This window comes from Denticeps clupeoides, chromosome 2 (genome assembly GCF_900700375.1).
Source record: "Denticeps clupeoides chromosome 2, fDenClu1.1, whole genome shotgun sequence".
Lineage (NCBI taxonomy): Eukaryota > Metazoa > Chordata > Actinopteri > Clupeiformes > Denticipitidae > Denticeps > Denticeps clupeoides.
The window spans coordinates 302,539-328,791 of NC_041708.1; the positions used below are offsets into that span (position 1 = coordinate 302,539).

Sequence of the window (26,253 nt, forward strand, 5' to 3'; positions counted from 1 at the left end):
CATGTTTTTGGGTAGAAACAGCATTTGGAGGGCCAGACCATTTAGGGATTAGATAAGAAGATGCAATAGTGTCATTACAATTTTAAAACGACAAGCGTCGCTGTTGCTTATTTTCTGTGTTCTGTGCGTTAGAGTATATAACAGTTACCTGACCAGCCGACTACACTACTGTCTGAAAATGACGCGTTTTAAAGAAGTTTCGTCTGCATCTGGCAACCCGTATCACGTGACTCGGTATTTGCGGGAAAATCGAGTCGGATCCTCTTCCCTCAGTGAGTACGGACGTCGCGGCGCCGTTTCTAACTCGTTCTCTTCTGCTTCTCCGCCGTTTACCGTGACCGCCGCGCCAGCGGATGGCACTTAATGACGAATCGGAACCGCGGCAGAACTGGCCAAGCGTTGCTTACTGGATCCAGGCTCGTCAGGCAGCAGAACCGTTGCGTTAGCCACCTAGCACGAAGTTACCAAGATCTTGCCAAATAAACCATTCGCCATTATTCAAATTAAAGTGCCGTATTTAATTAAGTTTTAATGAAGAACGTCGAAATATTGTTGCCAAGCTGCATTCATAATCAATTACGATGTTAAGTATTACTGCAGGGTTAAGAGTGAAATGTTAATAATAACAACAGTATGTTTGTCAGTCAAACAAGTGTATTTCAGCAGAAGCTGGAATATTGGATGTCTCCTCTGTATTTGACTGAACGTTTTATGTTATATTTCTAGGAACATTTGACCTTTTTCGAATGACCCTCCTCCTTTTCAAATGCCCCTCCTCCTTTTCAATTTCTCCTCCTCCTTTTTCAAATGGCCCTCCTCCCTTTTTTAAATGCCCCTCCACTTTTTTCAAATGCTTCTTTTTGGTTTTTAATTGCCCCTCGGGGACAAATAAAGTTATTTGAATCGAATTTCTCACCTTGTGGTAATGACCATTTGGCTGACATTTTTATGTATTTCTATTATTGTGCGGCGTCCATGTCAGATAAACGAAGGCTTGAAGATATGTGTGATGAGCATGGCGAGGGCAGACGAGGTGAAGCGAGGGATCGGCGTCATTTGGGAGAACCTGCAGTGTCCGATATGGTGAGTGACCGGAATCAGTGCACAGACGAGCCGCTCTTTATGTGCACGCCATTCATTCTTGTCTGTCTCTTGTTTTTGTTGCTGTTCCATTTACAGTTTGGATTTGATGCGAGTTCCTGTGTCCACAAAGTGCGATCATCAGTTTTGCAAGTATACATCATTTTTTTGGATCTTTTTTACGATGGTCAGGGAGACTCCCTGGACCACGTTTCACTGTCCATGTTCAGTTATTGGATTGTAAATTCTAACAAAAACTTTCTGCTTTAATTATTTGCCTTTTGTTTTTTCTTCAGGTTTTGCATGATGAAACTACTGGACGGAAGCAAGAAAAAGGAAGCCAGTTGTCCCGTGTGCAAATTGAAAGTCACCAAAAGGTGAGAGTGAGATCACATTAGTGGGCTTGTTGCTGCGCTGGCACGCCAGTTGAAGAGCCAATCTCGCTTGGTTTTTATTCCTTATGGCTCTCTGTCAGGGGTTTGCAGGAAAGTCCGGGGTTCCAGAGGCTAATTGAGGGTTTACAGCGCTTGATTCAGGCGTATGAATACGACACCTGCACGAACTGTAAGTTCTCGCTCAAATCTGCCGCTCTTTATGCAACCTCTCTCACTCCTTAATTTAACCTGTGACGTCCCTTTTCACAGTTTGCACTGGAAAGTCCAAGAAGAGACAACCAGCAAGGTCCAGCTTTGTTTAACATTTTTTTTTTAAGTATCTCGTTTTATTTTTGTATTTATTTGTAACTGTGCTTCTAATGTAGTGATGAAGATGCCGAACGCGAACAGAGTCATGATTCAGAGACAAGTTCTCCCAAGGGAACTAACCAGAACGCAGTGTCTGTGTCTTCAGCCCGGACAGGTGAGATTTTTAGGCCCGATTCTTATCTCAATCGGAATTAAATTAAATTAAATTAAATAGTTAGAATGTTATGTACATCATTCTTTAAAAAATGGGAACGTTGCCCATGAAGATTTGCCCTTTAATTTTATACTGTTTGTAATTAATTTTATTCTAGCAACAAACGCCTTTGCGCAACTAATGGGGCTTGAAGACGCACACAACGGTTTTGACAGCGGTCTCGGGGACCCGGTCCCGGAAAAAGAAACGGATCGGTCTTCAGAGGCATGTGTAAAGCAAGTAAACGGGCACCAGAGAGCACTCGTTGATGCAAATAGGATTGCTGACAGCAAGCAGAAGAAGACCGTGGAGAAGGTCTCAGAGTGGTTGCTGAAATTTTCCTCCACTGAGGACTCCCTGACGGACGGGAAGTGTTCCGATCGCCGCACCGCGAATGGCTCCGTCTCTGATGCAGGTAGTGACACAGAAATACCTGCTAATTGGACCACTGAAGCCGGCACCAGTAGAGAAGTTGGCAGGAAGTGCCTGGAGGACCAGGTGTTTGGTGCAGTGTACAAACGTGACCGCAGGTCCGCTGGAGCTCAGCTAAACCGGAGTTTCTCGCCTGTGAGGCTGAAGGTCGCAGAGCCAGCTGGGAATGCTACTATGGAGCAAGAGATCCCGGTTCAGAAAAAAATGACCAGGAAGAGGAAGGCGGGCACAATGACACCAGCAGCCTTCATCAAACGACCTCGAACCCAGGACAGCAATGAAAATGTTGCTTTAGATCTTCATGATCCTGTCCAACCAACCAATCCCCATAAACCTGAAGAGGCCGGCACCAATCGAGAAGACAGCCATGGGAAGGAAGACGTGAAGGAACCAGGTAACTTTGAGGAAGCACCTGTGGCTGGAATTTTGGAGGATAGTCCAGTGTTTGATGTGGCCATAAACCGTGGACCAAGATCCAGAGCAAAAATGCAGCAAGCGGATAATGAACTTGGTACCACCAGGACAGAAGTAGAACAAAACAAGAAGTTATCAAGAACATGTAGAAGCAAGGGAAAGCCAAGAGGCAGAACATGTAAAGTCACCAAGGCCCTGCCTATGGTCCCAGTTGGGAAGAAGACCTCCAACCTGGTCGAGAAGCCAATGGCTCTGGAGCCAGAGGTTGAGATCGAGAGTTTCCCCAGCAGTTCACCGCCAGTTGCTCACATGGCCAGAAAGACCAGAAGGAGCCAAAGACTGCAGAGGACATCCACAGTGGTCCAAGGTGGCCGAAGGACCAGATCTGCAAGATCGCTCGTAGTCACTACTGATGAAGATCTCTCAGGAAATAAGGACAAAGGAACACGTTCTGACAACCGTAATGTAGAAATGGTTGTTTCAGAGCAGGATAAAGTTCTGGTGACAAATGGATGTGTTTGTGATGATGACATGGGTGGAATTGAACACATGGACAACAGTAGTTCTAAAGAAAGCTCTCTAGTGGCCGTCGTTCCACGTGCACACCACCCGCCTAAGAACCCTGAATGTCCAGACTCGGTGGTTGAAGCGGAGAACTGTCCTTTAGAAGCCGTTGTCCCTTCTTCACCAAATGAAGGTCCGCAGCAAGAGTCTCCGTGTGCTGCTGCCGTAGCATCAGCCGCTCGTCCAGGTCATGGAGACTCGGAGGGAACCTCTGCCAGTAGGTCCCGGTGCATTGAGGAAGACGAAAACGACAGCGAGCTTGACACAGAGCAATTGTTGAGGACTTTTAAAGTCACCAAACGCAAGTCCTTTTGTCTGGGTTCTCCAGACAAATTGCTGTCCAGAGATTTCACAAGGACCACTGGTCGCTTCCAAAAAATGGCAAACGTCGGCGGGGATTTTGGCAATAGTTACCCCCATGAGTCCAAGGAAGCTGCCTCTCGCGACGGCGATTTGGTCCCTCAGCCACCGTCGCAGGTAGCCAACACGACAAGCCAGAAGAGTGCCGACAGCGCTCCGCTTACTCCCAACATGGTGTCCAGGAGTCGGGGACCAAGTCCACCGCGTACCGCCGATTCTCAATTTCCTGCGCTCGGTTCCTCAGAGGATCTGCACAACCGCGGGAGTGGAAGCTCCAAATATGACGTGGCCGACGCTAACAACCGTGGCCCTTTCTCGGAGTCTTCCGTCACTCCCGATGGCCTGTTGCCGTTGGAAAGTGCTGGTCAGGCGTCAGGAACGCTTTCCCAGCCGATTGAGCGGAAAGTGAAACGGACGGCCCAGAGACTAGACTCCTCAGACTCGGAGAGCGGCAGCGAAGAAAACCTCCCACCGTTAAGCCAGTTCTTCCACCCCGGCAGAGCGCCGAGCCCTGTCCGCAAGTCCCAATCAATCCTTGCCTGCTTAAACCGAGCCACGGGTGCACAGGAGCCGCAGCCCCATCCCGAGGTTGTCCCATCAAGCCTTGACGCGCGGGAGCAGACTGTGAACTTCCCAGGTGGAGGTGATGGACACGTCTCACCTTCCCAGTGCAGGGAAGAGTGGCTTGGTCCTAGCCAGGCGTCTGTGGATTTGTTTGGCACCCCTGAAGAATGTAAGTTATCATGTATGTGGTGACGACAAGTCGGTATATATGATATATAAATCAGCCCTGAACAATTAATGGAATTATTCCAGAACGACTTGGTTGACGTATCACTCTGGGATTCTGTGGTGCAGGTGCAGACGAATGTTTGGATGAACCTGGCGCCGCTGACACCGGGGAGTCTTCACAATACTCCAGCGAGATAATCAACACCCAGGTATGGCCGGATTTTTACCGAGAGAGTATCAGTGCAGTGGTGGCCCGGTTCCACTGGGTGGCGCCGTTTGTCCACCTGTAGTGCCACCGCTGATAACGTTTCATTTGGTCTCGCATGAAGCACATATTTTTTTTCTCGACCTTCCATCTTCATGATTATATTGTATGAATGGTGGTTCCGGGCTTTTTACAGGACCTCAAAGTCTTTATTCTGATTATGTGTGGTAGTAGCCTAGCGGGTAACACACTCGCCTATGAACCAGAAGACCCGGGTTCGAATCCCACTTACTACCGTCGTGTCCCTGAGCAGGACACTTAACCCTAAGTTGCTCAAGGGGGGGACTGTCCCTTTAACTACTGATTGTAAGTAGCTCTGGATAAGGGCGTCTGGTAAATGCCATAAATGTAAATGTGAAGGATCTGTCACCACTGTCCTCGGGGCTTCAGTTCACGTCGTTATAGCTGTCTTTATGACAGGCCGTTGACCCTGTGAGGTTATGAGATTCCACCAGGGTGGCCCAAACCTTGCCTGTGTTGCCGTTCATGGGCCGCTGCACCCGAGTCCTAATAAAGAACTGAGAGGTGGTCAGGAAGTGAAGCTGGGCCAGAACATTTCTCATATCTGCCTGAGCTCTGGGTCTGTTTACTCTGCTGACGGCCACCAGGCTGCTGACCCAATCGCTTTGCGGGGGACTAATAATATTTCCGTCTTTTCCCCTCACTTCTTTCCAGCAAAAGGCGGAGATGCAGGAGGAGCTGCGGCGTCTGGAGAGGATGATGGCTCTGGTCTCCAGAGCACTTCAGCAGAAGGAGGCGGAGCCTGAGAGGCCGAGGCAAGCCCTGTCAAACCACGTTACAGGTGGGTAGAAAGTCGAATTAAATTAGAAGTAATTAGAAGTAAGAATGTAAATGTTAAATGTACATTTATATCCTGCAACCAAGTCATAATCCACGCCAGTAACGAACAACTTCAATCAAAACCACTGGCCAACAATGTGGAAGCCCAGATGTGGCTAACGTAAGCTCCGCTAACGAAGAAGGAGGCGGAGCCACGACGTCCACATTTAGACATATTTGAACATCTTAAGTTAATTTCCATGGTAACTAGTTACTTTTATACCACTGTAACTCTGAAAGAGGTACCTAGTAACTATAACTAGTTTTCTTTTCTTTAAGTAATATGCTCATACAACATAATCCGCTTGTAATCTAGACTAGAGTCCCTGTAGGATTTTATAACAGAAAATTTATACCAGGTTCTGTGTAAGTAGCCGCATCTTAATATCTGCTGTTCCCTAGGTGGCGTCAGTGGAAAGGCTTCAGCGTCTACAGCCATCGATGGACAAGGGCCCTCAAGGTACGGGAACGTCTCCAACGCGGTCTCCTCTGTGCCATTACCTCTCCCTCAGCCTGTTAACAGTACTGCAGCGGGGAGCGTCATTTAGCGAGCAGGACAGGCCGTGATGTATTTGGCAGGACGGGCAGATGATCTCCCTGATGAGGCTGGAATCTGCATGCGCTTCTGAGAGCGAAAATGTCATTAGTGGTTTCGTCTTGGTCCTCATCGAGGGCGCGTAGAGGGAAAATTGTGCTGCTGATGTAATTTGTCTCCACTACACTCCAGTGCGTCCTGTGTGGATTGTCCCGCCTCTACGCCACCCTCCCCTCTGAGTGCTGACTTGTGGGTTTGCTGGAATTGCCGTGGTGGTGGGGTCAGAGGCTGCTGAGGGGGGCGTGATCAACTCATTTACATTTACGGCATTTACCAGACGCCCTTATCCAGAGCTACTTACAGTCAGTAGTTACAGGGACAGTCCCCCCCTGGGGACACTCAGGGTTCAGTGTCCAGCTCAGGGACACAAGTGGGATTTGAACCTGGGTCTTCTGGTTCATAGCCGAGTGTGTTACCCACTAGGCCACTAACGCCTATTTATATAAAGCCAGTGAGAAAACCAGTGAGGCCCAAACACCGTCTTAGTGTTCTGAGTATCTGTATCTGAAGTCTCTTCCCGAAATTCAGCTTTGGTGCAGAATTACAGCCACTTTTCATGCTAGTGGCCTAGCGGGTAACACACTCGCCTGTGAACCAGAAGACCCAGGTTCAAACCCCATTTAATACCATCGTGTCCCTGAGCAGGACACTTAACCCCGAGTGTCTCCAGGGGGGGACTGTCCCTGTAACTACTGATTGTAAGTCGCTCTGGATACGGGCGTCTGGTAAATGCTGTAAATGTAAATGATCTAGTCCCCCTGTGAGATTTCCCAGTATGCACCGTTTTTGGTTCTGTAGCTTTAAATGCTAATGAGGAGGAGAGAGGCGGGACGAGGAGGAGAGCGGCCTATAGATGTTGAGGGGACTTTCGCGGAAATGACGTCATCAACACCGTTCACCAACCACAATGTTCGGCGCAGACAGGAAGTTGTGTTTTTCCAGTATAAATAAAAATGACCCCGCTGGTTCTTCAGTGTCTCATGTGACAGAACTAAAAAAAATATAGATTTGTGTTCATTTTTACATCCAAACACCGAGCAACTGCAATGCTTCACACACCTGTCCTCTTATGACGTCATAAGGGGACAAATTCCAGATCCGACCGTCTGAGCTGCCCCTCTCTGCACGGTGAAGCAGAATAACCAAACACTCTTTACACCCATCACCATTTCTAGCCACTGCAGGACCACCAACAGGCTGGGGAACTCGTATTAATGTTAAATAATCTCACAGTTATATTTTCATAAAAGGGGACCTTTTAATTCATTTCTCCATCAATGTTTTATTTAATTGGACATTATTTTGTCAAATTTGTATTGAAATAAATTAGAGTAAATACTAAAAATCCATTAATTATTCATTATTATGGAGCTGCCATGTTTCGATCAAGGTAATTTATAGATTTTATATCGCTCGCTACATTAAATGTGTTATTAATTATTGACTTTGGCACGTATTTTTTAAACACATAGCAATCAATATCTGTACTTGAAGACATATCTCATGCTTAGCAGTCCTCTCCTCTTTAGATTCCCCAGACAGGGTTGTATATGAGACGCTCCAGAATTCACTTGACGCAGTTATCCAGATTCCCAGGCTGTGTAGTGGCATATGCTGCATTTGTCACCTCTCGCAGGTCCTGTGTGGCTGGTGCCTGGATAATAACGGTGTCTGATGCTGAGGGCTTGAGGTCTGCGGGTCAGACGTGACTTTCATCTCGCCCGTCCTTTTCTCTCCGTGCTCACACCCTCCTCTTCTCTTGCCAGGCAAAGTGGCCCTAATTGGGCCCGAGAATGCGGCTCGGTGGCCCCGTCTCGGGGGGCACCAGACGACCTTGGACCTACGCAGCCTTGTGCAACCCAGGTGGAAGAAGGGAAGGAAACAGGTACAAGTCGACAAATCCGCTGGATCGGACGAGAACAGAATTTTAATGCATGATGCCGTGGCTTAAAAAAACCCCCCAAACAACGTGGCTTCACTGGCAAACAAGCGTATGTACAGTTCCCCACATACAAATCCCTGCAGCTGTCTGACAAGTGATTGTCGCTTTCTTTGATCTCTGTCATGTATCCTGGAACGCTTCGAAGTGAACTTGGAACTGTGTGGCTTGCTTCTCAGAGATTGGGGTTTGGAAGGAGGGGTATCTCAGGTTGAGTCTTGAAGTGGGAGGGGGCTTCGGCAGCACATATACTAAAATTGGAACGATACAGAGAAGATTAGCATGGCCCCTGCGCAAGGGTGACACCGGGCAGTGGTGGCCTAGCAGTTAAGAAAGCGGCCCCGTAATCAGAAGGTTGCCGGTTCGAATCCCGATCCGCCAAGGTGCCACTGAGGTCCCCCTGAGCAAAGCACCGTCCCCACACACTGCTCCCCGGGCGCCTGTCATGGCTGCCCACTGCTCACTCAGGGTGATGGGTTAAATGCAGAGAACAAATTTCGCTGTGTGCACCGTGTGCTGTGCTGCTGTGTATCACATGTGACAATCACTTCACTTTTTTCTTCTTTTTTGGGATGTTTTTGACTTGTTGAAAATGTTTCCGTCTCAGTCATGACTGTCCTGTTTCACACAAACCTTGAAACTGCAGTTTCCTGCATACTGACATTCATAACGCTGTACGTTATTGGGCTGCAATGTTGCCTGTGTTTTGCGTGGGTAACATTGAACAGTGTAAGCGGACGTGTAAGTGTGCCAGGGTCTGAGGTAATGATGCCCCTCACCCAGCTACCTGGAGGACGTTCCAGATGATCCAAAATATGGCAGCCCGTCTCATTTTCAATCAGCCAAAATACACCCATGTTACACCTCTTCTTATCTCCCTCCACTGGCTCCTGGTAGCTGCTCGCATTGAGTTCAAATCCTTGATGCTTGCCTACAGGGCTGTAAATGGAACTGCGCCCTCCTACATCAACACAATACTACCTAGCTACACCCCTGCACAGAAGCTACAATACTACCTCCTACATCAACACAATACTACCTAGCTACACCCCTGCACAGAAGCTACAATACTACCTCCTACATCAACACAATACTACCTAGCTACACTCCTGCACAGAAGCTACAATACTACCTACTACATCAACACAATACTACCTAGCTACACTCCTGCACAGAAGCTACAATACTACCTCCTATATCAACACAATACTACCTAGCTACACTCCTGCACAGAAGCTACAATACTACCTCCTACATCAACACACTACTACCTAGCTACACTCCTGCACAGAAGCTACAATACTACCTACTACATCAACACAATACTACCTAGCTACACTCCTGCACAGAAGCTACAATACTACCTCCTATATCAACACAATACTACCTAGCTACACTCCTGCACAGAAGCTACAATACTACCTCCTACATCAACACACTACTACCTAGCTACACCCCTGCACAGAAGCTACAATACTACCTCCTACATCAACACAATACTACCTAGCTACACCCCTGCACAGAAGCTACAATACTACCTCCTACATCAACACACTACTACCTAGCTACACTCCTGCATGCTCTCTCAGATCTGCAAACGAAAGGAGACTAAAAATTCCTTCTTCACGGGGTCTCCGATTCCAATCATCTCTGTTCTCCGTTGTTGTCCCTGGCTGGTGGAACAACCTGCCCTCCTCCACACGACTAGCCGAGACTATCACCACTTTTAAGAAGAAGGTGAAAACCCTCTTGTTCAAAAAATATTACAGACAAATCTAACACTTACACACGCACATGCGTATACATTGCACAAACAATACAAAAATGTATAAATACATTATAATTTTTCTTAGTCTAGCACCTAACAATCTCCGAGCATGCTCTTCACTGACAAGTCTAAGCCTTATCAGGGCTCTTAGTTTGTAAACTCGATATTCTATAGAAATCGAACGAGAATTGCTGGTGTCTTCCTCTTGTAAGTCGCTTTGGATAAAAGCGTCTGCTAAATAAAGTAAAGTAAAGTAAACAGAACTACAGCACCAAGCTTGCTGGAAAATGTAAAAAAGCAAGAGGACTGTCTGGAAAGCAAAGCATCTGAAACATTATCACCCCGAATTACACAAAGGGGAGTGAAGTTGCTGTTCAAACGTAATATGAAATTTTTTATTGCAACTATCAAGCAAGACTGTTGAAGTAAGTTAACAATAAGAATGACAATGCACCTTTTTTTTTTTTTAGTTCAAAAACATTAAAATACATTTCCTTCATTTATTCAATTATTTCTTTGTTTCTTATCTGTTTATCAATTTATTTATTCAATTCTATTAGTATGTTTGTGTGTATATGGTGTTCATTATTACAAAGTTCCAATGTTTTTTTTTTTTCTTTTCCCTGTAGTATCGGAAATAGTATTGAGTATCACGTACCATCCTCAGTATTGGTATCAAGTTTGAAATTTCAGTATCGTGACTCAACTCTCGCTCTTCATTACCAGATCTGGACCAAGAATGTTTTTGAACCTTATTTTAACCCATTTTGTACTCTTTCAAAAAACTTATTAAAAACCTTCAGCTCATTAAAGGATTTAATTGATTAAAATAGGACATTTACAGCATTTATCAGACGCCCTTATCCAGAGCGACTTACAATCAGTAGTTACAGGGACAGTCCCCCCCTGGAGCAACTTAGGGTTAAGTGTCTTGCTCAGGGACACAATGGTAGTAAGTGGGATTCGAACCCAGGTCTTCTGGTTCACAGGCGAGTGTCTTACCCACTAGGCTACTAACACCTTTACAACTATGTAAACTGTAATATAATATTGTGTGCATGTTTCAAATAATATATAATCCCATTGTCGATTTGTATATGTACAACATTTGGTTTCATGATTATGGTTTTAGCCGTTCTTGTTACTGAAAAACTTTTTTTCTTCCTTATGTTCCTAAGTTTTGTCGCATTCCGGTATTTTTCCAGTCCGGTTATGGACTGAAGGCCACTGGTGTGGTGCTGTGGGGTTCCTGCGGACTGGATTTCGTCGTGCCGTACACCGACCTGGGAAATTAAAGCGTTCCGTCTGTACCATTGTCAGAGTTTGCTGCGCTGCTAATGCTGAATGGCTGTTGGTGCGCTCGGCATTGTTTGGAGATTAGGATGAAAACGGGCTCCGCCGGGAGCACGCTGCGTGCACTGAAGGGCTGAAGGGTTCTGCTGTACAGAACTCTCACAGTCTCAATAAGTTAAAATACGTGTTTATTTTGGAGCTGAAGAAAAAGATTATAATGATTTCATATAGAATTTTACTTTTTCTCACGTAAAGGGCAGCGAAGCCGAAGGGGCCGACAATCGCAGAGCTGTGGAAAGCCTCCCAGCCAGAGGTCAGGGCTCAGGTCAGAGGTGAAGGGGCGAACAGAGGTTGTGTTGGGAGGGCCAGCGGAGCCACAACGCGATAAGATGACCCCCTGTGAGACCAAGGCAGCTGACACTGGCACACTGGAACTGGTGGCATCAGGCCTCAGTGGCAGCGAACTGGTAAGAGGGCATCGCGGCTATGAAACGTTTTATACAAACTCTGTTTACAGCATCCCATAAAATGGCAGGAAGCCCACAGGCAGTTGGTTCTTTATCACCGGCGTCATATCTCAATCAAGGTGTTTTAAAGGTGTTAAAAATTGATGAGGTGACCATCACAAAATAATTACACAAGCAAATGACGGATACTAAAAAAGGAATTGTGTCTGATTTTTCTTTTCTTTTCTTATTGCAGTCACGTCGCGTGTCTATCCAAAGTGGGTTCAGATCGTAACAGTTTTGCCAGATTTTAAATTTGATTTTGTGCCTGAGACCAAGTATTGATCGACCATCTAATTGTAGATTAAGTAATGAAAGTTTTGATCAGATATTTTGCACTGCCAATATCAGAATTTTTTAATGACCTTTTATGCCTTGATCAGAAGATTTTTAATTATTCAAATAAAATAAACTGCACGTGATCGTCTTAACTGCAAAATCTTAGAATGAGATGATTGGTATTAAAATGTACTTTTTTATTTGGTTTTATATATAGATAGAATGTTTTTCATGCAAATACAGTGCAGTATTATTGTCTGCATTTGTAACAGTGGTTCATAGCTGCTCCAGCATTTATACTTATAAGTTCTACACGCTGCACCCTACTGTGATGTGTGTTGTGCAGACTTCAAATGAATTTTTCTCCTGATTGTTCATTTTTTACTCTCACATTTTCATTTTTACTCTCTTTCCCACTTCCCCTTTCTTTCTAGCTCAAAGTGAAGAGATTCGCTAAGAAGCTTGGAGGGAGTGTGAACTCACTGGTGACCCCAAGGACCACCCATGTCATCATGAAAACTGGTATGTGTCTTGTCTTCATCAGCTGTGTGGCCTTTACTGTCCTGTGTCTGGTCAGAAGGTCTGGATGAACCAAAATGGTGGCGTGTGCAATGCAGGTTTGTGTTCAGGGCTGAAAGGACGAGTCCAGTCTTTTCTCCTCCCTCTCTCTTCCTTCTCCAGACGTACTGAGGGCAGGTCATGGTCTGCCTCCAATTTTACTTCAGAACCTTTTAGAGGAACACACACACACACACACACACACACACACACACACACACACTGCTAGCCTCCTCCAGCCTTAATTACTTTCTCTGTGGGATTATTTTTATATCAAAGCCTCCTCTACCAACTGTAGAACATTAAGAAGCCTATCTAATGACACCATCTCCCCGGCAACCGGCAAATGGAAGTCTCGGGTTCTTGATCTTTCTGGGGGTTGGCGAGAGGAGGGCAGTCGGAGGGGTTCCAGTGTTTCCTCGAACCCCTTCTCGGTGTGGATGAGTGCACGTTACCGTGGGCTGGGAGATAAGTGCTGACAGTCGGCTTTATCAGCGGTAAACGGCGGCGTGGCCGAATGAGCGTAATGAGCGCGCCGAGGTGTCATTTCGACCGCGCCGTACTCGAGTCCCGCTCCTACGCCGGGGTGCCGCGAAGCCGTGCGCAAAGAGCGTGCCCGCAGCTCGTCGTGGGAAATGATCTTTTCACGACGATAGAGTGACATTTCGAATAAACGTGGACGCAAGTGGCGCCCAGCCGAGCTGCGGCGTCTGCAGAATTCCGATCGGGAGCGTTCTGCTCGTACAGTAGTTATTATAATTACTGCAGCTCCACAAACATTTCAAGACTCCTTTTTTTGAACACAACATATCTGTCACGGTGGCATCACCAAACAGGCAGCTTTATACAGACATACACAGGTGAAAGAAACCAGGACGAACCCCGGATCCGGACAGTATCGGGAACGGCTAAAAGGAATTTCAGAGGTCACCGTAACCTGTAACACAGGTGATGTCACACTTTTTCAGAACAAAATCTATTAGGAAAATTTACAACTCGTTTGGTCTCATGCATTTTTGCAGTCAAAGGTCACATATTGTCGGATGCTTTACCTGGTCCATATGCCGATACCGATATACTTTGTCAGTCTTGTAATCTGAAGGTTGTGAGTTCCATCCTCACACAGGGCAGTATTTGATTTGCTTTTGGTGGGTGGTAGTAGCCTAGTGGGTATCACACTCGTCTATGAACCAGAAGACCCAGGTTCAAACCCCACTTGCTACCATCGTGTCCCTGAGCAGGACACCTAACTTTGAGTGTCTTCAGTGGGGGACTGTCCCTGTCACTACTGGGTGGTAGTAGCCTAGCGGGGAACACACTCGGCTATGAACCAGAAGACCCAGGTTCAAACCCCACTTGCTACCATCGTGTCCCTGAGCAGGACACTTAACCCTGAGTGTCTCCAGGGGGGCACTGTCCCTGTCACTACTGACTGTAAGTCGCTCTGGATAAGGGCGTCTGGTAAATGCCGTAAATGTAAGCATATCAGCGTCTATGACTATGATTGTAGATTCTTCACGTACTCTGAATTTTATTACGGGATACGTAGAAGTTTGTAGACCTTCGGCGATTTCAGTCAGTATACGAGCGTGTAGTTGAACCTATTTTAGCGCGGATAGGTGCGTACGCGTCTGCCTTGCTGATCAGCCTCCGATGCCGTGTAATTAGCCGGTGTGTAAGTAGTTAGTGCGGGAGCTACAGGCCACTGTGCCGCTAATGGTACGATACGGGTTGAATTTGGAGCCAGGACACGTCATTTTGTTTGTGATTATGCGTAATTGATTTCTCTCCTGTCCTCCTGTGTGTGATTCGGTATTCAGCACCGAGCACTCGGAGCTGTGGGGAGTCTCTGGGTTCAGGGAGGGAGGGCGTCTGTGTCTGTTTCTTGCCGCAGTGTTGAAGAGGGGATGAAACGACAGGAGCAAGGCAGTCGTTTTGAGGCTTCCCAGTAGGAAACCCTGGCGCTCGTGGCTCTGAGCGGTTCCTCATGAATGATGTCAGATTTGCAGAAAGACGCGTCATTTAAAGACCCCCCCGTTCTCGTCGGTTGCCATGGTGAATACAGACGTGCATTGTTATGTAGATTATGATGATGTAAATACGTGGATTCCGTGTGCAGAGCCCTTTCTGGCCTGATTAATATCTTACAGAAGCACGTCAGGGTGTAGAAAATGGACCGTGGAACTCACAGCTCTGTTTAACTTTTAAAAAAACGGTAAAATCCTGGAACAGCAGCTGTGTGGCCATAAGAAAGTGAAGGAAATCATGTCATGTGGTCTCTTATTGTCTGTGTGTCTACGTAGTGCCATGTTAAGATCCCTTTTTTCTTCTGTCGCTCGTTGGCAGATGACGACTTGGCGTGTGAGCGCACGCTGAAGTACTTTCAAGGAATCGCCAGCAGGAAGTGGGTGGTGAGCTTTCTCTGTGAGTACCGGTGCCGACCACACAACCAGGCTTATGGGGAATATTTTATAGGGACACGCCCATGTTACCTTGTATATGCATACACTACATCAATGAGGCAGCGGTGGCCTAGCGGGTAAGGAAACGGACTCGTAATCGGAGCCGCCAAGGTCCTACTGAGGTCCCCTTGATGAAGGTCCCGTCCCCACACGCTGCTCCCCGGGCGGCTGTCATGGTGCCCACTGCTCACCAAGGGTGACCGTTAAACACAGAGGACACGTTTCACCGTGTGCTGTGCTGCAGCGTCCCACAATGACAATCACGTCACTTTGGATTTGAACCGCTTTCACATCATGCTGGCCTGTGCTAAGGCGGCGCTCTCTTGGCTATGTTCTGGACGCCCGTGTGTTAGCAGGTTCAGTGAAGTCAGGCGGCGCGTGTAACTAATTCTCTGCTGTTTCTTCTGCTTTAATCTCCGTTTACGTCTTCCGAAGTCGATCGAACGTGACGCTGCATAAACCCGCACGTTTCTGCTTTTATGTTGGAGTCACTTTTTTATTCTTTAATCTCTTCTGTTGTGTCTGCAGGGGTTTCGGAGAGCTTCAGACAAGGGAAAGTTCTGGATGAAGTGAGTTCTCCTTTAAAAAAACCCACATCGCTTCCAATCAGACGAGTTCCCGCTGCACGTTCGAAGTCTGCGGCCCGCTGGGTAGCCGCCGGCTGTTGTTTGCGGAGTTGGTAAAGTGGCGTTGAAAAAACGCCAGATTATTTGCCGGTGTGAGTCTACTGTGTCTGCACTGTAGTGGTGCACATCTCTGTCGTGGAAGAGTTTATCCATCGTGCCGTTTTAACTCCTTAAAGCCTCGGGAATTTGCAGCATTAACTACATTAGGAAGGAAGGAAGGTTGACGGTTCGAGATCCCCTTGATCTCGGTGCCGTCCCCACACACTCCTCCCCGGGCGCCTGTCATGGCTTCCCAATGCTCGCCGAGGGTGATGGTTAAATACAGAGGACACGTTTCACTGTGACACCATGTGCTGTGCTTGCTGTGCTCAAGGTTTTGCTGCTTCGTTTCTCTGTTGCGTTTGTCGATTGTTAACTTGACCTTTTGTCCTTTGCTGCAGGCTGACTTTGAGGTGCGAGGGGACGTGGTCAGTGGCCGAGAGCACGGTGGTCCTCGTAAAGCACGTAGCAGCGGGGACCAGAGGGTCAGTAAGACGTCCTCCACACAGTGAATTATCGTTCGGCAGCCTTCCGTGGTGCAACGTAAGACATAGAGTGTGAATATAAGAAATACACAGGTATTAACAGGAAGTGTCAGTGTGCTGTAGAAGAGGAACAAAAAACCCAGCCGGCCCTTCTGTTGTGTCTAATTATTTCTGACACTCTGGGGAAAAAAAGATATAAAATATATAAGGTTTCGAAAAGGGAGGAGCTTTTCAGGTTCATTAGAATGGATTAATAATCATTAGACCACCTTGCTTGCGCTTTATAAAACTAACGTGTCCCTGTTACCTCATGGTGCAGGAAGGTCTATTCTGAAGAACCTCTTAAAGCTGGGGCTGTTTGTCAGTGTGCGTATGGAATTGTGGGATGTTATCTCTTGCTACGGAGACACCTGAGGACGCCGGGGAGTTTTGTCTAAATTAGAAATCTATAATGACAATTGTCATTTAAAAAAATGCTGCGGTTATCTCCCCAGTGGTGTCACTGTCACAAACTGACATTAATACTTCCAGGCAGCTGTTTAGGGGTTAAAGGACACAATGGCATGTGGGTGTGCTTAGTCCATTACATTATTCATTCAGTTCTCAGATATTAGAAATCAGATATCAGAAAAAATGTTGGATTTAATTGCCTGGCTGTAGGACCAGAAAAGTTTTTTTTTTTTTTTTTTTTTTTTTAAAGCGACAAACCTTCTGTCCATTCTCCTTCCTCAGCTTCTGATGAGCAGCCATGAGATCTGCTTCCACGGAGCCTTCACTGATGACATGACCACCGGTAGGTAACCAGCAGTCGAGCCGGGGACCAGGCGGTGTGGTGCTGGAGGTTTTACAGAGGGCGGTGTTTTCACCGTGAAATAAACACATTCATTCATGGCCATTCGTTATAACACAGTCACGAAAATAAGATAACAGTTCCTGCAAATCTGGAGACTTACCTACATTTACAGCATTTACCAGACACCCTTATCCAGAGCGACTTACAATCAGTAGTTACAGGGACAGTCCCCCCCCATGGAGACACTCAGGGTTAAGTGTCTTGCTCAGGGACACAATGGTAGTAAGTGGGATTTGAACCTGGGTCTCCTGGTTCATAGGCAAGTGTGTTGCCCACTAGGCCACTACCACCCCCGTACCTATTACAGAAGATCCGTTTACCAGCTACTAAACCAGTGTTGGTGTGAGGTGTGTTTATACGGCTGAGCTGCTTCTCAGGCTCTGATGAACTGAAGTGGTGGAAGGAGGAGAGGTGAGCTCAAAACTCTGTGTCCAAAATGTCCCGCCCTTCTTCCTGACCGCACGAGTGCGACTTCAGGAGGCCACCGTCCTGTTCTCGCCTTCCCCGTATCTTGCCGCTCTCTGTCACATCCCCCTTATTCAATTTCTGTTCTTCATTATATGCTAATTTGCATAACAAGGGCCAGATAATTGGTGTGGCGCAGTCCCTCTGTCATCTGCTGTCACCTGCGAAAGAGGAGGAGGGAGATTATAAGGGGAGATGCCGAAAATGGTTCCTTACCTTCAAATATATGCAGGGAGTCATGGGGGGGGGGGAATAAAATCAGGAAGTTCTCACCCTGTCTGAAAACTTCATTAACTTCCATCCATCCAGGGCTAATCCTCATTAAAGATCTAGAAGAGCATCTATGTGTAGTGTAGACCTACGCCAAGGACAAGGGACAGGGACCAGAACAGGTGTCTGTATACATTTATATAAAATCTGACGTTTCAGAACATCATTCAAAATAGGCGTTAAAATCATCTAAAACCTCTGATCTCACAGCAAGTTCATTTTCTTTTGTTGGACACATTTGTGTTTTTTGATACGTGTAAGTAATTTCAATAGAGTCTAACACACACACACACACTTAACAATTCCCTGCATGTTCTATTATTGACAAGTTGGGCCTTATCAGGGCTCTTAGTTTTGAACTCACAATTTATGGAAACCGAATGGGAATTGCTGGCGTCTGCCAAGTAAAGTAAAGAGTTTTGTCGAATCTACATTAATTGACATTAATTCTGGAGTAACCATCCATGTTCACCATCAGACAGGACCTTCTCGTGGTCCTTCCATATATGACTGAGTTAAAAAAAAATAAAAAAGTACAACTTTTACTTATTCTGAATGGTCCCAGACCTACAATTTATAGAAAAGCACATTCAATACAATTTACTGAACACACTGTACACCCTCAAGCACACCGACACAGAATGACAGACAGGTGTCCTGCAGAAAAGTGACGAAATAAGGAAGCGGAAAGGAGGATAAAATGGCGGTGTTTTTGGAGAACATCAAATGTCTTTGAGCCGCCGGATGAAGCTCTACTTTTGGGATATTTGGTGGAAGAGAAGAACTGTTTGCTCCCGACAGTTGAAGGCAGTGGATAAAGATTTCAAGTCACCAGAAGCTGGCACATGGGGACTTCAGCGTCCCTTTAGGGACGATTACACGGCCAGGTTCAATCCCATGTGTGTTTCCGAGGGTGTCCCCACACTTTTAAAGTACTAATTGTCAGTGTGGAATAAATGTCCTCACAAAGATAGAAAAACTTGACATTTAGTAGAAGTTGGAAATTTTGGTGGCCACTAATTAGGATTATAAAACTTTTCTAATGCATGTCTCATGTTTTTATTACCCTTGGTCCTCACACTGTGTGTGTTAGACAGGGCCACAGCACCACTGATACATCAGGATTGGCATCATTAATTCACATTTATTGATCTAACGAGAGGAGGGACGTGGTAAAGTCTGCGTCTTCAGACCAATCTCAGATAAGCTAGCCCTCTCCGTTTTCCGTCTGAAGCCTGATAGCATCTGCTGTCCTCTCCAGTTCTGCAGTGGATAGTTCGCAGGTAATAAAACCCCTGCCTGCAATCGCATTTAACGCACATGCGTCGTTCACCTCCAATTAAGACGCTTGCTGGTGGCAGAGGTGTCTTGTGGGTCCCTACTGAGACGGAGGTGACGTTCACCCCTCACACAATTCACACATCATGCAATTAACATGACCATACGGTTTTACTACACATAAGCAGATACTCACCATTTCAGTCGAGTGTGGGGAATCGGTACCTTTTTCTGTTCATGTGTGATTTGAGTCATTTGAGACATTAAAGGGGACAATACAATCGTTATATTTGGGTAATGATGCAGTGATTCACATAAAACTGCATTTTGTGAGAAAATAAAATTAGGACTGTCAGAATGAATGTATTAATTGCTGTGATTCATTTTTAAATGTATATAAATTAAGATGTATTTGCCATGCAGGGAGCACAGGAGTGACAACCAGTTGCTGTTTCTTCACGTCTGGACAAACTGGTGTTTCCCTCGTGAAATTTTTTGGATCCCCAGGCAGGCTCACAGTTAACCCCTAATCGACTGCCGGGCCTGTCCAGCACCTGCTGGCATCCCGTGTACAAATGATCATTGATGCTTAAAACAATAAAAGACTACATTTGGATCGTCATAGGGGAGAAATAACAGCGTTTCTGTCTCCCTCTTTCCCTTCAATTTCGTGGTTGTTGCCTCGACGACTTTTATTTTCCCGGTCTCAGAAGGTTGCATTTTAATCAGGCCGTCGGTCCGAGAGCAATTACGGTGAGCTGTGTACCAAGCCCTTAACGCCCGAAGCCACCGCCGCCGCTTCCTGCCGGCTCAGCGACGCCTTTTTCCAATTCTTATTTAGCTCGGCTTGTTTGTTTTGAGGCGCAAGTTAATTGTTTGGTGCCGGTGTTGGATCATCGGTTCGGCGTAGAGTGAATGAACGAGGTGCAGAAACGGAACATGTGAAAATTGCTGCTTGAGACGTCCAACAGAGCAGAGGACGTAAAAATAAAAAAAAAAAAAACACATTGAGGGAGTTTGGCACAAACGCTTTAGGTCAAAGGTCACTGACTGACTGATATAAAGCCATTTATGACGATGGGGTAATAAAACAAAGCAGGTTGATCTTATCATTATAAATCACAACGCTACACTAATACTTTATTGATTATTGATAAGGATTTTTCATATTGTACATGTTTTGTTTTGTTTGATCATTACTGATAATGATTCTTATTTAAACATCAGAGCTTTTGTACAAACTGTTCTGTGTTTGACAGGTCAAATTAATTGATGTGTTATCTTCCTTATAAAAATAATAGCTTGCTATTGTTCTTCGGTCATAGATGGAAAAGGTAGCCCCGCCCACTATCTTGATTTACGTACGTCTGCATCTCCAGTGTGATTTTGTGTGCAGGTCAGATGGCGTGGATGGTTGAACAGTGTGGAGGAACGGTGGTCAAGGACCTTCTTCACTTCTCCTCAAAACAGGCAAAAAAACAGAAAGATCATTATCTTATGTTGTGATGTCATCATTATATTGTGAAGTAATCAATATACAAGCATCCCATTGTGATGTCATATTTTGTATTGTGCTTTGAGGTTGTCATAATGTGACGTCATTAGCATCTTTAGCATCATTATCTTGAGTATCATATTGTGATGTCATCTTCTTGTCAAGACTGTTGTCACGGTCACGTCTCACTCTGTTTTCCTGTCTTGTGTTTCAGATGTCGTTGCGTTTGGTGGTGGTGCAGCTCCAGCAGCCCCCACCTGATTTCAGTGGTGAGTCTCAACTCCTCTCCAACACACTGAATAGCGAATAAAGGTGAAAAACACGTATCTCCTCACCGACAGGCATGTTTGAACCCCGCTGAGTGGTGAAGTGTGGGTCTGTTGGGGCTCTGGGCTCTGATTCATGTCTGTGTGTGAGATGATTGGAGACTACGTTTCTACAGCTGCATATCTCATCCTCTGTGTGTGGGCTGCCGTTAACTCTTATCAGCCTGATAAATGATGTAGATTAGAAGCAGACGCTGTCTGCTGCCCGTGTTTGTATCTCTGACACACAGAATGTGTGTGTGATTGTGTGCGACATGCATGTGTGTAGAAAGTGTACGTTTGTCTTGTTGCATTTATGTATTCTCTCCCGCAGCTGACTTAACAGACCTTTCTTCTTCCATATTGATTTTAATCATCCATAGACGTGGGGCTATAGTTTTAAGTTTTGCTTGCGCACACACACACACACACACACACACAGATGATCGACCAGGACATTTTTCAAACTCAATAAAAGCTGACAAAATTTATATCAGGACTGTTTTCCACCGTTACACATATTCTAGTAACTTGTACTTACTAATATTACTCATATTCGCTCATTTCCACTTCTGTCACAATCCGCTTAGCAGCAAAGCGCAGGTCCAGTGTTATGCTGAGTTTGCAACAAATGCCATGGTGACATGTACATTTTTACATTTCCCTTTGTGAGAAGGCAAATGTAAAAATGTACGGTTACGGTTACCCCCCGTTTCTCTTGCTTTTTCCCGCCAGTCCCCCCAAAAAATATTATCTCCAAACGTGTGAAGCATTGCAGTTGCTTGGTTATTGGGTGTAAAATTGAACACAAATGTATTTTTCTTTTGTTCCGTCATGCGAGACTCTGAAGAACCGGCGGGTTCGTTTTATTTTTTCTGGGGAAACGGCGACTCCTGTCTGCTTCAAACATGTGACTGGTGGATGGTGTTGTGGCTGGTGGATGGTGTTGATGGCGTCATTTCCCCCTCAACTCCTATTGGCTGCTCTCCTGCTTGTCCCGCCTCTCTCCTCATCATTAGCATTTAAAGCTACAGATGGTGAAACGGTGCATCCTGGGAAATCACATTGTGGGACTGGATCAAAGTGGCTGTAATTCTGCAGCAAGAGACTTCAGATACAGAATTAGGGGACCAACAAACCGATATAAAAGCAAATAAATTCATGTCAGGGAACCTTTAAAAGACTTTTTTTTTTTGCATCAGTATTGCTAGCACTGCGGTTTCCCAGTAATCCTAATGTACAAGCCACCAAAAATAGTTTATCCTCCTGGTGAATTTGCCAGTTTAGCATGTACATGTGTTACATGACTACAATATCTGAACTGGACGAGTGCTTGAAATATGTCTGATTCTGAAAATATCCATTTATTTGGTGTATTGAAGCCAACAAGTCGTTTTCACTCATTTATTACTTTATTATTTTTGTTAATTAGTTTTGGTTGTTTTGTTAATTAGCCCTTAAAACTGATCAGTATTCAGCCCCACACACAGACTTTGATGTACACACTTCTGTCTACAAGAATTCCTGCCTCTTCCAGACACACGGCAGAAGAGTCCTGCGGGCATCAGAGCTGTTGGTTGGCGGTTTCATCACCGCATAGCGTTTTACATTTTTAGTTATTTAGCAGCAGTGCGACCACGTTGGAGGCGTCCGTGTCTCCTGGATTTGGTGGCGTTAGTCCGCTGCACGCTTTCAGAAACAAGTGGACGTCCTTCCCTCGCCTCTCAGCTCAAGTTTTTTTTTTTTTTTTTTTTTTTTTTTTTTTAGCATTTCAGGTTGAAGCCGCCGTGGTGTCCCGCAGTTGGCTGCTTGACTCCATCGCGACCTACAGCCTTCAGAATCCAGAAGACTACAGGCCATAGACTCCTCCTCCTACTATCATGCAGTGAGCACCTTTCTTCTGAATAAGAACCCATTGTGAAAACCCCTCCCACTGGATATTAGCCCCTCCCCTAACGGAATTGACCCCATCTTCTGGAAGATTTCAAACTTTTGTGACTCCTCCCTGATGTGCTCGGACCACACCCCCTGGAGAACAGGCTCCTCCCGCTTGTGCAACATCTAATGGATCTTCTACTGCAGCTTCATCTGGGGCTCCATTTCACGGCTCTGCTCCTCAGGTTTATTAAACGCTGCAGAGGTTCCTGCTGAAGGCCTCCGTGTCGGAACCAGGCGAGGCAGCAGCGCGTCCGCGGTAATTACGAGTAGCGGGACTTTCTCCACGTGACTCTGCTGGTCTCCGCTCCCCGTCACGCCCGTTCTTTGCCGTCTGGGTTTTTATGGGCGCCTTGTTGTGCTTGAATCGCTCCCCCTGCAGCAGACTGCTGGCGGGATGCGGAGAGACAATCGGCAGGACTCAAAGACGAGCGCATCTCATGCACTTCATCTCGCTGCACTTCTGCTTTTCTCTCTCTCTGTTTTATAATGTTTCGTAACGCTGTGTTGGCTCCAGATCTTTCGTTTGAGCCTTGGTTTTTTTGGAAAGGGAATTCGTTTCCACTGTCGTGTCATAAATACTGTCTTAAAACCTGTGCAGTGCTGTCCATCACCTGAAAGACCGTCTCTGTCTCTGTGTTTATTGCTGTGTCTCTTGTCTGCAGTGGATCGCTGTAGCTGACACACCATCAATAATAGAGGCGTGATGCTCGTTTCTGTCCTCTGGATGCAGTGGCGTCTGCTGCGGAAGGAAGCTCTGGATCCAGGATCTGCAGTGTAATCCATGTAGCTCATATTTACCGTATAAACTAGATACTAGACACTAAAGGATAAAATTTTGTGTGCACTTTGATCAACTTCGACCAGAACCCTGTGAACCATAAAGTGAAGAAAGGCTCAAAAACGGATCAGTAACCTTGCAGACCAGGTTTCAAGTTCAAGAACCATTTCTGACAGCTTCATAAAAGTCCTCTAAATGCAGATCCGTGAAAAATAGTCTCCTTAAAGTCAATATATAGTTGCAATATTCTATTTTAAGAGAATGTCTGATATCATATTTACATCCTGGTCCATAATCGGATCAAATTTACCCAACGTGTTGGTGTAACCAGGCTGCAGGGTAATGGTGGCTTTTAAATTACCTGGTGGCCTCGGTTCCTCTTGATGTTCTCATGGATGGGTGAGAGAATGTCAAATGAAGCCATTTAGGGCCGATGCAAGAATTTCTATGCGGTCGTTCATTTTCTTTTTATCCCCCTCAGATCCCAAACATGCTCCAAAACACTTCATCTAAAGTATCAAAGCCGGTTTCCTCAAACGAGGCCATCTGAGGCCCGACAAGCACTTATTAGGTTCTCCACCGTAATCTTCTTTGTGTCTCATCTTTAACTCGCTGCTATGTCTATTTCATAACCTCTAAATTCCCGTCATCATCCCATTCGCGCTGTCGGTTCAACCAGGAACATCGAAGGGCAATTTCCCATTTTATTGGCCAACTCCAAGGTAGTCTTCTCTCAGAAGAAAAGATGTCCAAGCATTATTCTCTGGTCGTAACTGAGAAGCCACCTCTGGCACCTGAACTTGAAATCCGATGTCACTTCTGTTGTCCAACAATGGCAACGCTGTTCCTCCCTGAAAATCAATTCTCACCGCAATTCTCATCCAGGTTCTTCCATGCAGACTTGTTGTTGAACGTTCTCGCCAGACAAATGGCTGCAGGTTTCTGCTTTGCAACTGTACATGGTTCCAACCAAGCTGCCACATTTTCATTTGTCTAGAGATGCAGTGAAGATGGTCCAACACACCCAGTAATGGACCATCACCACATCCCAGGATTGGTCCAGGCTTCTCCAATGGACGCTAGGATACACTCCAGATGATCCTGGACTTTACAGGAGGGTTTCAAAAGTGGATCATCAAAGATCATCTTCAGTTTTTGTAATGACTGATATAAATTAGTTTTTGCCATTTCTTGTACGTTAAATTTATCTACAGTTAATTCCATATCCAGAATGTCAGGACCACACCCATTACCAAAAGCACTACGCCGATGAAGTTAATCCAAGAATTCAGCATATGAACTCCGTAGCTGCTTGCTGTTTGGAGTTTCTCTCCATCCCTCCGTGCTGGGATGCTGGCACTGGGGATGAATTTCCATCTTCACATCAGAAGGTTCCTCCGACCTTTCCCTGACCTGCCCACGGTGCCAGCTTTTAATAACCTGGAGGTAATTCAGCAGGACGAGACGAAAGATGGAAAATAGCTCAATCAGGCTGCATCTCTACAGTCTTACTGCAAACATGTAATGACAAAATAATAAAGACAATTTCACATGTATTGTCCCGAAAACATTCGGACAGACTGCACTACGGTGTTTGTGTTTTATGCACATTGTTGTCATGCTTGAGCTCACCGTTTTATCATGTTTGCACCCCGAGAAGACAATGACTTGAATTTTAATGAAGTGGTGTATGAACACAGACTGACCTTTTGCATAAGTTGTATAAAAAATAAAATATATATAGTGTGTAAGACTATTATAAGGTGGACTATATTCAGATATTTCCAGTATGCTCATGATATCAAACAGGCGTGTCCTCTGTGCTTGTCTGGGGCCACTGAGGCCACCGAGTGAGGGGCAAGGCGGGACACTGCTGCATTATTCATCCGGGTACGAGTGTAACCCCGGCAGCTGGTGCAGGGGGCGGGCCCGCGCCCCGCCTGACCTGGGGATCTGGAGATTGGGGTCGAGATTGCGGGATCAGGCTCAGCAGGCGCTGCAATATGTATGGAGGTGGGATGCCAGGAGGAAGAAGAAGTGCTGTAATTGGACCCTGAGGGTGACCCCTCGTACTGCAGGTTTATCGGGCGCAGGGAGAGAACACAGGGAGGAAATGGCAGACGGGTGGGTTGAAGGTCAAATGAGGTTTTTAAAATTTCTGTTCAACCAAGTTGGACCCCCTGCCATAGAGCGCAATACAATCCAAATGCAGCATATGTGCTCTTTATTATCAATATATTGAGCTTTGTATTTTTAATGCAAACGGCAAAAACACAAATGTTAGGTTCACTATAAAAACGGGCTTTATGTGTACAAATACCAAGTGGTCTCAGTTAAAGAAGAGGCTAAACCTTCAACCCCAAACAACCATTTACTGTATAAATTATGGTTTTGATTATGATCAATAATCATTCTAATAATTTGACAGACTGGATTTCTGATGTTCATTGTCAGACAGTCAGGCTAATAAAAGGCCAAACGTTTGACTTTATGTGTAATAAATATGGATAAGAGAACCCGCACCAAGAATACATCTCGCCTTGCAAGGTCAAGAGGTCATCGGCGAGTGTGACTTCTGACTGTCGTCCTGTAGCGTAGCACTCTGGGTGACCAGCAGTAGGAGATTTTCGGGGCCCTCTGTAGGAGAACTTGGCTTGAGCGCCTAGCCATCAGCACGATAGCGGCGTTTTCCTCTCTGTCTCGCTTCATCGGTGAGGGAGGGACGGCGGAACGGTTC

The 26,253-nt window shown here is 45.8% G+C and overlaps 1 protein-coding gene and 1 pseudogene across 3 annotated transcripts; both read left to right on the forward strand.

The window, feature by feature from the left end:
- The first annotated feature begins 137 nt into the window (after window positions 1–137).
- Window positions 138–25,004, forward strand: LOC114784866 (uncharacterized). Of its 3 annotated transcripts, none has more exons than XM_028970653.1 (21): window positions 138–272; window positions 983–1,083; window positions 1,180–1,233; window positions 1,377–1,457; window positions 1,556–1,644; window positions 1,725–1,761; window positions 1,841–1,938; window positions 2,096–4,480; window positions 4,606–4,688; window positions 5,420–5,546; window positions 5,987–6,044; window positions 7,946–8,064; window positions 11,435–11,646; window positions 12,399–12,486; window positions 14,869–14,946; window positions 15,513–15,553; window positions 16,051–16,134; window positions 16,867–16,927; window positions 20,397–20,470; window positions 20,710–20,764; window positions 22,568–25,003. In XM_028970653.1, the coding sequence occupies exons 2-21, from the start codon at window positions 1,010–1,012 to the stop codon at window positions 22,660–22,662; spliced, it is 3,993 nt and encodes a 1,330-aa protein (XP_028826486.1). In that variant the 5' UTR covers window positions 138–272; window positions 983–1,009; the 3' UTR covers window positions 22,663–25,003. The 3 variants fall into 3 exon arrangements, 2 of the variants coding, with proteins under 2 accessions (XP_028826486.1, XP_028826485.1); XR_003748941.1 differs by lacking the exon at window positions 138–272 and having other exon boundaries at window positions 286–1,083; window positions 22,568–23,512; window positions 24,514–25,001; XM_028970652.1 differs by lacking the exon at window positions 138–272 and having other exon boundaries at window positions 286–1,083; window positions 22,568–25,004.
- On the forward strand, window positions 8,350–8,424 carry LOC114785016 (uncharacterized; annotated as a pseudogene).
- Window positions 25,005–26,253: the final 1,249 nt, after the last annotated feature.